The sequence below is a fragment of the Lepidochelys olivacea genome (assembly GCF_965140295.1).
Source record: "Lepidochelys olivacea isolate rLepOli2 genome assembly, chromosome: 18".
Taxonomy (NCBI): domain Eukaryota; kingdom Metazoa; phylum Chordata; order Testudines; family Cheloniidae; genus Lepidochelys; species Lepidochelys olivacea.
The window spans coordinates 15,163,145-15,176,421 of record NC_140428.1 but is presented as its reverse complement, the minus strand read 5'-3'; the positions used below and the strand labels follow the sequence as shown (position 1 = coordinate 15,176,421).

The following is a 13,277-nucleotide window of genomic DNA, read 5'->3' as shown; positions in this document are numbered from 1 at the left end:
AACATTTCTTTTGCTATATTTACCTCCTGTGCCAGGAATAGATTAAATAATCAACACTGTAGCTTATAATATCAGTGTGGCTACTTATATAGCTCCCCCTCATTGTAGTATCTGAGCACTTCATAAACATGAATGAATTTATCCTCACAATCCCCCTCTGAGTTAAGAAAGTGTCATCTCCATTTTATAGAGGTGCAGAGAGATTAAGCAACTTGCCCAAGGTGTCTCAGGAAATTTGTGGCACTGTTTGGAATCAAACTCAGTCCAGTGCTTTAGTGACATGACCATCTTTTCTCTGACTTCAGACATCCCTGAGATTAGAGAAACTGTTTATATTGACCTTCAATTCTGACTTTAGTTGGTACATGGGAGCGTGCAGCCAGCAGCGCTTTGGAGTTTTAGACTTCATGTTAGACATGGAAGGAACTTGTGTGTCAAAATCCTATTTTAATATTCTTGCTCAGTAATTTTTCTCCAATTTGACCCAGCTGCTTAACTTTAACCCTAGCTGGCATTGGCAATTGTAGCTTAATCTCCATTTTTACTTCAATGCCTCGCTCCTTATGATCAGCTGTATAGTCCTGTTGATGTGTCTGCCTCCCTCCTGTCATAGTCTTTCTTTCCTGTAGATGAAGAGGAGGATGAGGAAGAGGTTTATAAAATGGCAGGTGTGATGGCGCAGTGTGGAGGCCTGGAGTGCATGCTGAACCGACTGACTGGAATCAAGGATTTCAAACAAGGCCGACATCTCTTGACAGTGAGTCTGAGCTACCCCAACTCATGGCAAAGAGACTGAGAGTAAATCCATAAGCAGTCAAAAAAGCTCCCTCTTTTCCAATAGCTGCCTACCAACGACTCTTCTGTACAGCAGCTCACATATTGCAGCAGAGTTTAAATTCACTAATCCATGTCTTGTAAAATTATAGCAGTTTCCTCCTTGCTTTCTCCTTGTCCCCTTTTAATCCCCTCTGTTAACACTTCTTCAGAATAAGCCTTTGAAGTCTGTGGGAGTTGAGGGCACTGAGCAGTTTGCAGGATCAGGCCCCCGGTTGTTAGCATGACTGTTTTATGTATTCAAGAATCTTACTGGAAAATCACAATCTTCTTCTTGGCATTAATGGTTTTGGAGGGGTCACACCTTGTGCTTTCCAAGGGGTTAACTAGATTGTTTGGCGCTTTTAAGTTCACTTCCATCCTGCCAGCCCTTTCATGGATATCTTGTAGGTCCCGTTCTCTGTTTCTTTGCAGGTGCTGCTAAAACTGTTCAGCTACTGTGTGAAAGTGAAAGTGAACCGTCAGCACCTGGTCAAACCTGAGATGAACACTTTGAATGTCATGCTGGGAACTCTGAATTTGGTAAGGAGGAATTTTGGCTTACAGTGGATTTTGGTACCCTTGGCTCACCTTTTGCTGGATGGTATATCATGCCCAAAGCCATCAGTGTAGCTTGATGGTGGCATCAAGAAAACAGATTCGGAGTTAGTATGGAGACCATGTCTTTGGGTGATTACCCGAGTTATCTGGAGAGTAGCATTCCAGGTAACACAACTCTTTTATCCACACCTTAGCTGAGATCACATTCATGCCCTTCCTCAATAATGAACAGGATCCTCTTGCACAAATTTACCAGGACTTCTGAAAATTTTTCATCTGCTCGGCTGTATTTAAGCTACCCAAAATTTCAGTCATACTTGCCTCATAGCAACCAAAAGAGAGCTTAAATATCCTCTCAGTGCTGGTCTAAGCTAAGGACTATCAGCCCGATTTTCCCTCTGTCATCTGTTAGTGATAGCAGTTGGTGCTGTAGTGACTAATATCGTCTTCTGTGCAGGCTCTGGTGGCTGAGCAGGAGAGTAAGGACAGTGGAGGAGCAGCAGTGGCAGAGCAGGTGCTGAGTATCATGGAGATAATATTGGATGAATCTAATGCAGAACCACTGAGTGAGGACAAGGTGAGTGTTGGTTCTGGGTGCCATGGAGAGGGAAATACTGACTGGAATCCAAGGCTTGTAAATGTCTTGTTCAGTGGTACAGACCTTCCACGGTCTGTACAAGGAGTCTAAGCCATGCCATCAAACAGTAAAGACTGTGTTGGGGACAGAAGGAGGAAGAGCGACACTGAACCAAAAGCGTTGCAAGATTCCTACCAAACTCTTTTGCACAGTAGTGGTGCGTTGGGTCAGAGCAGCTGGATCAGCTGACATGGAAAGAGGTGAATCTGCCTTGTCCTTTAGAGTGCCTTCATATGAACTCTGAAACCAAACTTGGTTTTCTGAATAATTGGCAAAGAACGATGTGCGACACACTGAGAAATGGGGCTTCTCTCCCTCCCCTGAGGGTACCATTAGCCCAGTGGATCTGTTAGAACTACTGTTGCTTGAGTCGGACCTCCTTTGGGCTAGGGTTAGGTTGTTTCGACCCGAGAACATTTTAACAGCAGTTGCAGGATGCCAGGTATTGATTAGATGGGTTGATACAGCTGTTCCATTAGACACCTGGAAATGTGCTAAAAATGCAGTTTCTCCGTGGCCACGAGAATTCTAGTGTTGCTGTCTTTGTTCTTTATCACACTGTCTTACTGAGATCTCGAAACTCTGATTTCGTCCGGATAGGGAACAGTCAGTAAACCGCTGGAATAGGAGGATTTTCCTGAAGCCTATAGGTTAATCCTGAACATAAATCATTGTCCTCTTTGCAGGGTAACCTCCTCCTTACTGGTGACAAGGATCAGCTGGTAATGCTGCTGGATCAGATTAACAGCACTTTTGTCCGCTCCAATCCCAGTGTGTTGCAAGGCCTGTTACGCATCATCCCGTATCTGTCCTTTGGGGAAATGGAGAAAATGCAGATCTTGGTGGATCGATTCAAGCCCTACTGTAACTTTGACAAGTACGTTTTGTGCCGTCAGCAAAGAGCACCAATTAAATTAAAATCTTAATAAATCAGCATCCTGGATGCTTCCGTTAGTCTAATGGATGTTTACAGGAGAAGGGGAGTCTGGGTGGCAGGTGGGAGTTCTGGAGAGTTTATTTGGGCTGATGTACGTGTGTTAATCTGCAGAGTGGACCATTATTATATCTACTGGGTCCGTAGGAGAGCCCTAACTTGATTGCTGTTTCCTCTCCTCACTCAGGTATGATGAGGAACACAGTGGAGATGATAAAGTTTTCCTAGACTGTTTCTGTAAAATAGCAGCTGGCATAAAGAATAACAGCAATGGGCATCAGCTGAAAGATCTCATCCTCCAGAAAGGCATTACACAGAATGCACTCGACTACATGAAAAAGCATATCCCCAGTGCAAAGAAGTAAGGGTCACTTTGTGGTGTGTGGTAACCATGTGTATCCCTATCTCATTTCATCATCACCAAATGGAATGGTCTTCCGAGGAGAGGGTTAGGACTTCCATCCCTGGAAATGTTTAGGCTCGATGAATCTCTGGTGAACGAACTCTTGACGGGACAGACCTACAGTGGTGGCACATGTGGATTAGATGACCTAAAGACTCTACTAGCTCTAAGCTTGGTTATTCAGATGCACCAAATGGTCTAATTTCCTAGCTGTATCTTATCCATCACCCTAAAACAGAGCTCTCACACTGAGGGTCATCTCATGGGCCTAAAACAAAACCTGAAACTAACAATTGAGTGAGGAGCTGGCTGATAGAGTGTGCAGTGTGGAGGAGGGAGCGTGAACGTCATTTCAGTTACCGTATTAAGGTTTTATAAATAAATGTCCTAAAATTTAAATATTTGAGCTCAGACAGGATGCAACAAAGTAGCCCTTCTGACTGTAGGTTTATGGTGTGTGTGTGTGGAGGGGATGAGGAAAAGGTGGCCATCTTTCCTAGCAGCCTGTATAGTGCAAGCTGGCTGTTGGCTGGAAGCTAGATACTTATCGCTACTGGTGAGTTATCTTTCAGCTGCTGTATGTTTTTACCTTCTCTGTGTAGTTTGGATGCAGACATATGGAAGAAGTTTTTATCTCGTCCAGCACTTCCTTTCATCCTGAGGCTCCTTCGAGGTCTCGCCACACAACACCCTGCCACACAGGTAAGGAGGTAGTCTTGGAAACTGACCAGGAAGCAGGTGGCTGGCTTGTATCTGGGAGCTTATATGGTGGCTGTAGCTAGATCAATCTTTTCGTAGTAGTATCTGTGGTTGAGTTTGGAGAGCAATGTTATTCTCATACACAGCTGATCATTAGTCTGGAAAGAACTATTGGGTTGACTATGCCCATTCAAGCAGAGAGATTCTGACTAAGTACAGCCTGGTTCTCTGTAGCTCAAGATCGTTCTTTTCTGTTAAATTTTACAATTCCTTTGAAGTGCAAGGTAGAACTATAGACTATGGCTGTGATGGGTTTCCTATGGTCTAGGTGGTGTTTTATAGGCTTCAGTACTTCAGTAGCTTATATGACAAACTCCTTTTAACTCCTGGTTACTCTCAATATATGTGGCCTTGGTATGCAGTTTTAGGGCATGAATCAGGTGCATTGTGGAAGACTGTGAGACACCAGTCTTGGGTGCCTATAGCATTGCAGTGAACTACTCCCCTTAAAACGCTTGTAGTGGCCTAAAGCTCTAACTAGTCAATCAGTGACTGCTGCAGGTTGGATTAGGTGAAATAGTTCGGGGTCTTGCTCACATTTTCCTGAAGAAGCTGCTGTATTTGAATCTCTAACAGGTACTAATAGGTACAGACTCCATTACAAACCTGCACAAATTGGAGCAAGTGTCCAGTGACGAAGGTATCGGGACATTAGCGGAGAACCTGCTGGAGGCGCTCAGGGAACATCCAGAGGTGAACAAGAAGATAGATGCAGCCCGAAAGGAGACACGTGCAGAGAAGAAGCGCATGGCCATGGCAATGAGGCAAAAAGCCTTAGGCACTCTGGGAATGACGGTAATGCCTATCCACAGTAATGGATTCCAGTGCTCTATGATGGATGTCGTATTCCTGTCTTGCTAAAAATGCCACCGAATTTTTGTTTGTTTGTTTTTAAGTGCACGACAAATATTGAGCCACATAGTCTTTGCGTGACTTTTGGAAGAGTGAGGGTCATTTACCTGTGTCAGGGTGGGAAATCCTTTAACTCTCTGATGCTAGCAGTTTGGGAGTTCCAACTATAGCAATGTTATGCCTGCAAGAGTCCACTGACCATAATCTTGTCATCTAGTGTTCAATATATAACAGCTTTCCATGCGCTGGTGGTTGCCTTTTGTAATACAGAACTGCAGGAAATCTCTGAGGTCCGAAAATATTGTAAATCTGACTTAATCTTGATTGGTAACTCTCAGTAGCAAGATTATAGGAGCTTCCCAATTCTGCTCAGAGGCCTGTGATAGCTGTACAGCTTGAGCAGCATTCTGTGCTCCAATGTTCTCTGCTTCCAGTAAGTAAGGTGTTCTGAGATTTTAGCAAATATAAATTCCTCTCTGGTTTTATTCTCCTAGTATATTTGACTTGTCCTCTCTTTCAGACTAATGAAAAGGGCCAGGTGGTGACAAAGACTGCACTCCTCAAACAGATGGAAGAGCTGATAGAAGAACCAGGACTGACCTGCTGTATCTGCAGGGAAGGATATAAGTTCCAGGTACAGAACAGCAACAGGAAAGCCCTAATGTGATACGAGGAAAATCACTAGTGTGCGCCCTGGTGCTTGACAGAGACTTGATGCCGTGACACTGTAGGGCCAGGTGATCTCAGGTTTTGTTCCTGGGATCTGCAATTCTCTGCTGCACTTTGGAAATGAAGATGGTACTCGTTAAATCTCTTCTCTGGGTTCCCCTCACCATCTGCATGAAACCGAGCTGATTGTCCCTGCACAGCTTAGCTCCTATGTATCTAATCCTGAAGGAAAAGGGGATGAGATGTTTATTTCCAGTAAGGAGCTGGAGTGGATCTCATGTAGAGCCCAGCTTTAGTAACAATCCCTCCTGCACAGGTGCCGTGGAGGCGAATAGTACAAACAATGTAAATTCAAAAAAACTCTTTGAAACCACAGCTAAACCCTAGTGAAGGGTCTCACCTAGAACATTCACTTACCTTGATGCAAGTCTTAATAATGGATTTTTATGTTACGTATCTTCTGTGGTTTGCTTCTACTTTCAGTATAAAGTGCAGGTTAGCAGGCTCTGTTCTTAGCTGGAGAGGTATAGGCTCAGCAGAGTGTAATCTCCGCCCATCTCTTCTGCTAGTGGCATATTTTGCCACGAGGCTTCTTTCTCCAATTTAGAATCTAGTCCTAACTTCTTAATTGTCTTCATGATTCCCCTTCCCAGGTGGGGAACGTGAATTGGTGAGTGGTTGCTTGGGAAAAGCTTGTTTGAACCTAATAACTGGCCCTTATCTCTAGGAAGGTAACTCTTGAATGAGTGGCAAACCACTAAATGCTTGCAGGTGCAAATATCTCATCTCTAAGGTCCCAAAAATTGCAGATTCCTCAATATTAGACTTCCACCACAATTCTGAGAGCAGGAGCCCCACCACGGGGGACTGACAGTAGGAGTCCTGGTTGTCCTGGGGCTAAGAGCGGGAGCCTCTGCTGTCAGCCCCGGGCAGTTGACAGCAGGGGCCCCTGCCCCACTCTCAGCCCCGGTCAGCCGACAGCAGAAAATCATGGAAAAGTAGTAATGAACTTTATTACCACAAATAATAGGGTCCATTATTACTTTTCTGCAATTTTCCATGGCTTGCTTGCAGCTCGTCTGCAATTTTTTGACAATTCAAGTAGGACTTTATTCATCGCTAATAAAGCTTTGGTTGTTACAGCCTACAAAGGTTCTGGGTATTTACACTTTCACCAAGCGGGTTGCACTTGAAGAGTTTGAGAACAAGCCCCGAAAGCAGCAGGGATACAGCACGGTCTCTCATTTCAACATTGTCCATTATGACTGTCATCTTGCAGCTGTCAGGTAAGATCTGATCTGTCTCTTGGGTCATTGCGCTTGAAGTTACCTATCATGGTATATGTCCCTTAAACATCCAGCACAATGCAAAATGCAACTCAGCACAAACATGGTTATCCAGAGATCATTGTTCCATCATCCATCCAACAGCTGCTGTCCTCCATCTTTATTATGGCCACCTTAATATCGTAATTTCAAACATTAACTAAAATCAGTGCATGGTGCTGTGAAGTTGGAAAGCACTATTTATAAAGGGTGTTAATGGAACTAAGCAGCTATGGAGTGCCACCATTTTCATTTACTGCTTAGAGTAACGGTAGGCAGTGTGGCCAGCACTGGATTAGAACTCTGAGATTTGGGTTCTAGTCCCAGTTTAGCCATTGGCCTGCTGGGTGATCTTGGGTGATTCATGTTCCCTTTTGGTGCCTCAGTTTCCCTATCTATAAAATGGGGATAATGATATTGACCTCCTTTGTAAAGCATTTTGAGCTCTATGAATGAAGAGCACTGTAGAAGATCCAGGAGAGTGGGGGGGATGGTGATATTAGACAAAAGCTTAACTAATTGTAATCCCTTTGTGTATAACCTCTTTGTCAATACAGACTGGCTCGTGGCCGGGAAGAATGGGAGAGTGCAGCCCTACAAAATGCCAACACCAAGTGCAATGGCCTTCTACCAGTGTGGGGGCCCCATGTGCCAGAGTCTGCTTTTGCAACCTGCTTAGCAAGGTGAGTATAGAATATTACTCTTAATGTTGGTTTGTATTCAGAATAGATGAGCTGGGGAGTTACTGTATGATACACATGTGTGAACAAGTTTGACTGTAAGCCCCAAATGGAGTTTGCAGTGCTACAAACAACTAGGAGCCATTACTGATCACCAGAGTCTACACCACCCCCTGTCTATCAGCAACGTTCCAATTAAAATACACATGTAACGTATCATGCCGTCTTGCACAGACTGGTAAGGTAGAAACATGAAAAACAAATCCACCACTAGGTGAGCCCAAAATTATCATCATCATCATCTCAACCCTTATGGTTAGTAAGCCCTGACTGCTGGCATTGCAGGGTTGGCATCTGTCTCTGCTAAGAAATGAGCTTCTTGCCACTGGAGAGTTTTGTACCTCTCTTCCAAAAAGAACCCGTATCCAAGCACTGTTGTGTTAGTGGTAGCTACAAAGAAGCTATACGCAGCTCTCTCGCTGAATTCCTGAGTGTTTATTGACTTCTGTGTTGTGGCTCTGTTTTTAATCACTCTAAAGCTTTGTTTGAATCTCCACTCTGCATTGTATTTTTAAGGAAGTTTAGTACTTGCAATTGTGCTGAATTGCTAGCAGTGGAAAGTAAAGGGAGGATAAAGTAGTTTAATCTTCATGCTGATCGTTAAAAACGGGTATCCATCGTGGTGGTGGAGAGGACAAATCTTGTCGACACCAGCAAGTCAGTTGCATAGATTGCCAAACTGCGGTCAGACGTTAAATGATTTTCAATCACTGCTGAATTCTAACCACTGAGCTTGAGCGGAAGAAGTCCGTATCCCATTACCAATTCCCTAACCCAAATCCTTTGCATTTGTAATGTTGTGTTAGATATTAGAATCAGTTGTACCTCTAGTCCATGTCAGCCAAGGAACCACATCCCAGGGCCTTGCAGTGGGGAAGCAGTGCTGATGGTTATGCTCAGGAAACCCACACTGAATTGGATTTGCCCAAGAGAGATGAAAGAGCTCCCTTTTCTGTGGTGTTAATCCAAGGGGATGGAATTTGCATTTTAATTCTGAGCTCTGACTTGTTTGCATTGTGGGAGGAGAATTTTGACCTGCATTCCCAAAGGAGTGAATATATATGCAATATAATCTATTACTGTTTTTCCCCAGGCACAACACATACCTCCAGGAATGCACAGGGCAGCGGGAACCCACCTACCAGCTCAACGTCCATGACATTAAGCTACTATTTCTCCGTTTCGCTATGGAGCAGTCATTCAGTGTGGACACTGGAGGAGGAGGAAGGGAGAGCAATATACACCTCATTCCATATATTATTCACACTGTGCTTTATGTTCTTAACACGTCAGTATCTCTTTGTGTGTCTTAGCTGTCTTCTCTCCTGTTAGTGACAGACTGAATCTCACAGGGCAGGTCTCCAAATGATAAATGGATGCACAGCTACCAGTCTCCACTGGGTATTGCTGTGGGAGGTGGAAGCCTTTACCAGCTTCTTGGGAACAGGGGAAGACGGCAGAGGGAAAGGAGATAAATCTCTTAGCAATAGTGGTGCAGCCCTGGAGTATGAAATGCTGAACGGTTGCATTCCAAGTTGATAGTAGAGCAGTGAACAGGAGAAAGCTTGATCCTGAACCTCACATGCAGGATGTGTTAGTGCCACGGTGCCTACTATCTGGCTTACAAGGGAGGTGATGGGAAATGTTGGAAACCACATAAAAGGTTTAAAAGGAAATTTAATTAAATCCTTAAGGCAGGTTGTTACAGCTGTTTCACAGAAAACACAGCAGCTTGTGATCATGTAATTTGGAGACTGATTTAACAAAAGCAAATTCCATTCTGTGTGCAATAATTATCTCCATGTTGGACAAAGTATAAGAGTTTTCAATTTATTAGAGATTAAAGGGACATTGTCAGGTTGTCATATTTTTGGTGAAAAACCCCCAATGATTCCCTCACCTGTTTGTGAGCAATGTAAATCTTAATTTTTCACTACTTCCCTTCTTTTTACCTCTGATCTTGGAGAATAAACTAGTCTGTTTTGCTTCCAAGTTCTCAAGAACTAGAACTAGTCAGAGGGAAGCTCACCACTGAGGTCACATGCAGGGTGCTTGTCACTCGCTGTTCAATGCCTCTGGGAAGGTCTGAGACAAGAGCCATTAGCTGCCCTTGCAGGGCATCACTGCTGCAGGTGGATGAGTTACCAGCTATTTTGGGCCCTGGGTGTGGGGCAAATTGGACAAGGAGAAGCTAGAGGAAGCCCCCTAGTGGATACCCAGCCCCCTCCCAAGGGTTTGGGACAGACTCATGGCTGGCAGCACTGAGTTCAAAGCGCGAGCACTGTAGTTTGAGTTGCTGATACTTCAGTGAAATGTTTATATGTCGACAGGGTCTGCTCCATGGAATTTAAAAACAAAATAGAAACCTTTCTATTGATTTTTAGTTTATGTAAAAGCTTATTTTTACAAAATCTAAATTCCAAGCCCCATTGGAGCTGTCAATATGTCTAACTGCACACACATGCAGCCAGCCAGCCAGCATCTAAAGTGTCTCTAAACAAATGGGCTGGAGGTAATATTACTTTACAAAGTATGGTGCACAAAAGTAAGGTCCATAGTCCTCTTATTTCAGTAGCAAAGAGCAAAGGAGATAATATTAATTGGATGAGGTATCTTAGAAAACAGGTGTTAGAATCTAAGCCCTTTATTCCAGAGTCACTCCAAATCAAATGCAATGAAACTGCAGCCTGTGTATCCCTGGAGCAGTCAACACTTGGGCAGTGACACAATTTGTGTATTGCTTTTAATATCTTTTTCTCCAGATGCCACTGTATTTTTCTCCAATTCCCTTGTGAGAAGACAAATTAAGCTAATTATGTAATCTTATAGCCCCGCTCGGCACCATTTGAGAGCCCTGCTGTGTGAGTTATACAGCCTGCTGAAATGGTTCTTTTAAAAGCAGTGTTTAACAGTACTGCAGTTCCTAGAGTTGCTGACCAGCTAAGATCAGCTGTAGAGTGCAGCCAATGAGAAATGCACATACCATTGGCAACCTACAGATAATTCATATCTGCTGGGGATACTGATTTATCACTCATTTGATTATAGGGGTTTGTTATTAATTTCAAAATGCTGGGTAATATCTAGCAGGCAGCCTCATTCTCATTGATCAGTGCACTGGGTTGTGGCAGTTTATGATCACTGGGTACAGGGCCCATGAATCTCTTAGTCTTGGGTTGTCTATACAGCTGTAGGCTGTGATATAGTTATGTTTTTGATTCCCTCATAAGAGTGGAAAAGAAAGGAGTTTTCATAAATAAAGTGTATCTTTGTTTCTGATGGTGGCCTATATCTTACCCTTGATTGCTATAGGGAGGGCTAAATAGCACAAGTTGTTACAAAGATCTAGCCATGGAAAAATCTATAGTTAAGTGCTTTGTGCTGCCTGTGGGATTGGTTATTTTAGCTCTTCTGGCTGAAGTGGCTGGCATCTGATTCTTCCCCCACATTCCCAAAAGGGAAGGGACTTTTTATTAAACATTTCCCTCTAGCAGAGAGAGAGGTGGGTTGCCTTGGGATCCTTTCTGCTGCTTTGTACTGCTGGAGGGAAAAGCTAGTCTGCAACCACTACGTGTGTGTTTGGGAAATCTGAGACAAAGGAGACATTTGGGGGGAAACGGACTCCAGTTAGGAAATAAGACGTTGGTTGGTTGTGTAGTGCTTCTCATGCCCGGGCTAGTTGTTCACTCTTCCCTTGTATTCCAGAACCCGAGCAACTTCCAGAGAGGAAAAGAACCTTCAGAGTTTTATGGAGCATCCCAAGGAGAAATGGGTGGAGAGTGCCTTTGAGGTGGATGGGCCCCATTACTACACAGTTCTGGCACTACACATCTTGCCACCAGAGAAGTGGAAAGCCATGCGGGTTGAGATCCTCAGGAGGCTGCTGGTTATTTCACATGCACGTGTGGTGTCACCAGGGGGAGCCAGCAGGTCAGTAATCATCGCAGCTTTTGCCACCCTTCCATTCACTCAGAAGCTGCCCAGTGAACTTACTGGTGTTACCTTCCTAGTCATTTGAGCTGCATAGCAACATGTGTGATATAGGGCTGTCAATTAATCACTGTTAACTCAAGAGATTAACTCAAAGCAAATTAACTTGATTTAAAAAATAATCACAATTTATCGCAGTTTTAACCACACTGTTAAACAGTAATAGAATGCCAATTTAAATGTATAAATATTTTCAGATGTTTTCTATATTTTCAAGTATATTGATTTCAGTTACAACACAGAATACAAAGTGAACAGTGCTCACTTGATATTTTTTATTACAAATATTTGCATTGTAAAAAAGATAAACAAAAGAAATGGTATTTTTCAATTCACCTCACACAAGTACTGTTGTGCAATCTCTTTATTGTGAAAGTGCAATTTAAACATAGTGTGGGGTTTTTGTTACATAACTGCACTCAAAAACCAAACAATGTAAAACTTTAGAACCTACAGGTCCACTCAGGCCTACTTTTTGTTCAGCCAATTGTGAAGACGAACAAGTTAGTTGACATTTATGGGAGATGCTGCTGCCCACTACTTATTTACATTGTCCCCTGAAAGTGAGAACAGGCACTGTAGTTGTTGTTGCAAGGTATTTACGGGCCAAATGTGCTCAACATTGGTATGCCCTTTCATGCTTTGACTTTTGTTTGTCTTTTTTTACTACGATTAATTGCTGTTAATTTTTTTAATCATTTGACAGCCCTAGTCTGGTGCTAAACAAGAGTGTTTATTTTTTTGAATAGTCAAGATTAACCTTTTCTATATATGTTTGTATTTAAATCAATGTGGATGGATGCAGGCACATATATAATTATATGCACTCGTTATGAGGCATTTATGCACATGGAGTTTCTTCTGCTGTCTTCCCTATGGTCAGAATTGGTCCTGGTACCAGTAGATTAGATTAGTACACACAGATTTTTTCCCAGGGAGATTGTTTTTAGTAGTATAACCCGCTTTGCATATTCAGTCCCAAAGAATGAATTTCTTTCTAGGGTCATCTCAATGAGAGGAGAATCAAGTAGGTGAGAACTGGGAAATTACAATCAATAAGACAGCATTGTTGCTTTATGCAGTGGTGCTGGCTAATTAGTGAGTGGTGTTGAATGCTGCTGTTTTATCAGAGAAAATCTAAGGCGGATGTGTGAAGGAATTAAAAGAAGGCTTAAACTCCAAGAGCTCATCTTTTATTTCCTTCTCTCCTAAAGGAAGCAGTTCAGTTTAACTTGTTGAACTGCAATTTAAGAAACTGTCATCTGTAGCTCACTTAACTGACAAGGTCCAAACCTATAGATAACTGTAAACAGAACATGAAAGATCAGGTCAGTGAAGCAGTCAAGTGATCCTGACAAGTTTAGTGGCAGAGTGTCCTGTGGCACTTTATGGACTAACAGACATATTGGAGCATAAGCTTTTGTGGGTGAATACCCACTTCGTCGGATGCATGCATGCACGTATTGGATGTATGCATGTATTGGAGCATAAGCTTTCGTGGGTGAATACCCACTTGGTCAGATGCATCCGACGAAGTGGGTATTCACCCACGAAAGCTTATGCTCCAATATGTCTGTTAGTCTATAAGGTGTCA

At 43.1% G+C, this 13,277-nt stretch overlaps 1 protein-coding gene across 4 annotated transcripts in view; it reads left to right on the top strand.

Moving 5' to 3' along the window:
- Positions 1-13,277, top strand: part of UBR4 (ubiquitin protein ligase E3 component n-recognin 4) — a 113,885-nt gene that overhangs the window by 91,454 nt on the left and 9,154 nt on the right. For all 4 annotated transcript variants that reach the window (XM_084651897.1, XM_084651896.1, XM_084651895.1 and 1 more), the window contains 12 exons: positions 630-757; positions 1,249-1,356; positions 1,832-1,951; positions 2,698-2,888; positions 3,133-3,306; positions 3,951-4,050; positions 4,684-4,902; positions 5,480-5,593; positions 6,772-6,914; positions 7,511-7,636; positions 8,787-8,981; positions 11,399-11,623. In XM_084651897.1, the coding sequence (XP_084508023.1) occupies positions 630-757; positions 1,249-1,356; positions 1,832-1,951; positions 2,698-2,888; positions 3,133-3,306; positions 3,951-4,050; positions 4,684-4,902; positions 5,480-5,593; positions 6,772-6,914; positions 7,511-7,636; positions 8,787-8,981; positions 11,399-11,623 (1,843 nt within the window). The remainder of the gene's footprint in view (positions 1-629; positions 758-1,248; positions 1,357-1,831; positions 1,952-2,697; positions 2,889-3,132; positions 3,307-3,950; positions 4,051-4,683; positions 4,903-5,479; positions 5,594-6,771; positions 6,915-7,510; positions 7,637-8,786; positions 8,982-11,398; positions 11,624-13,277) is intronic.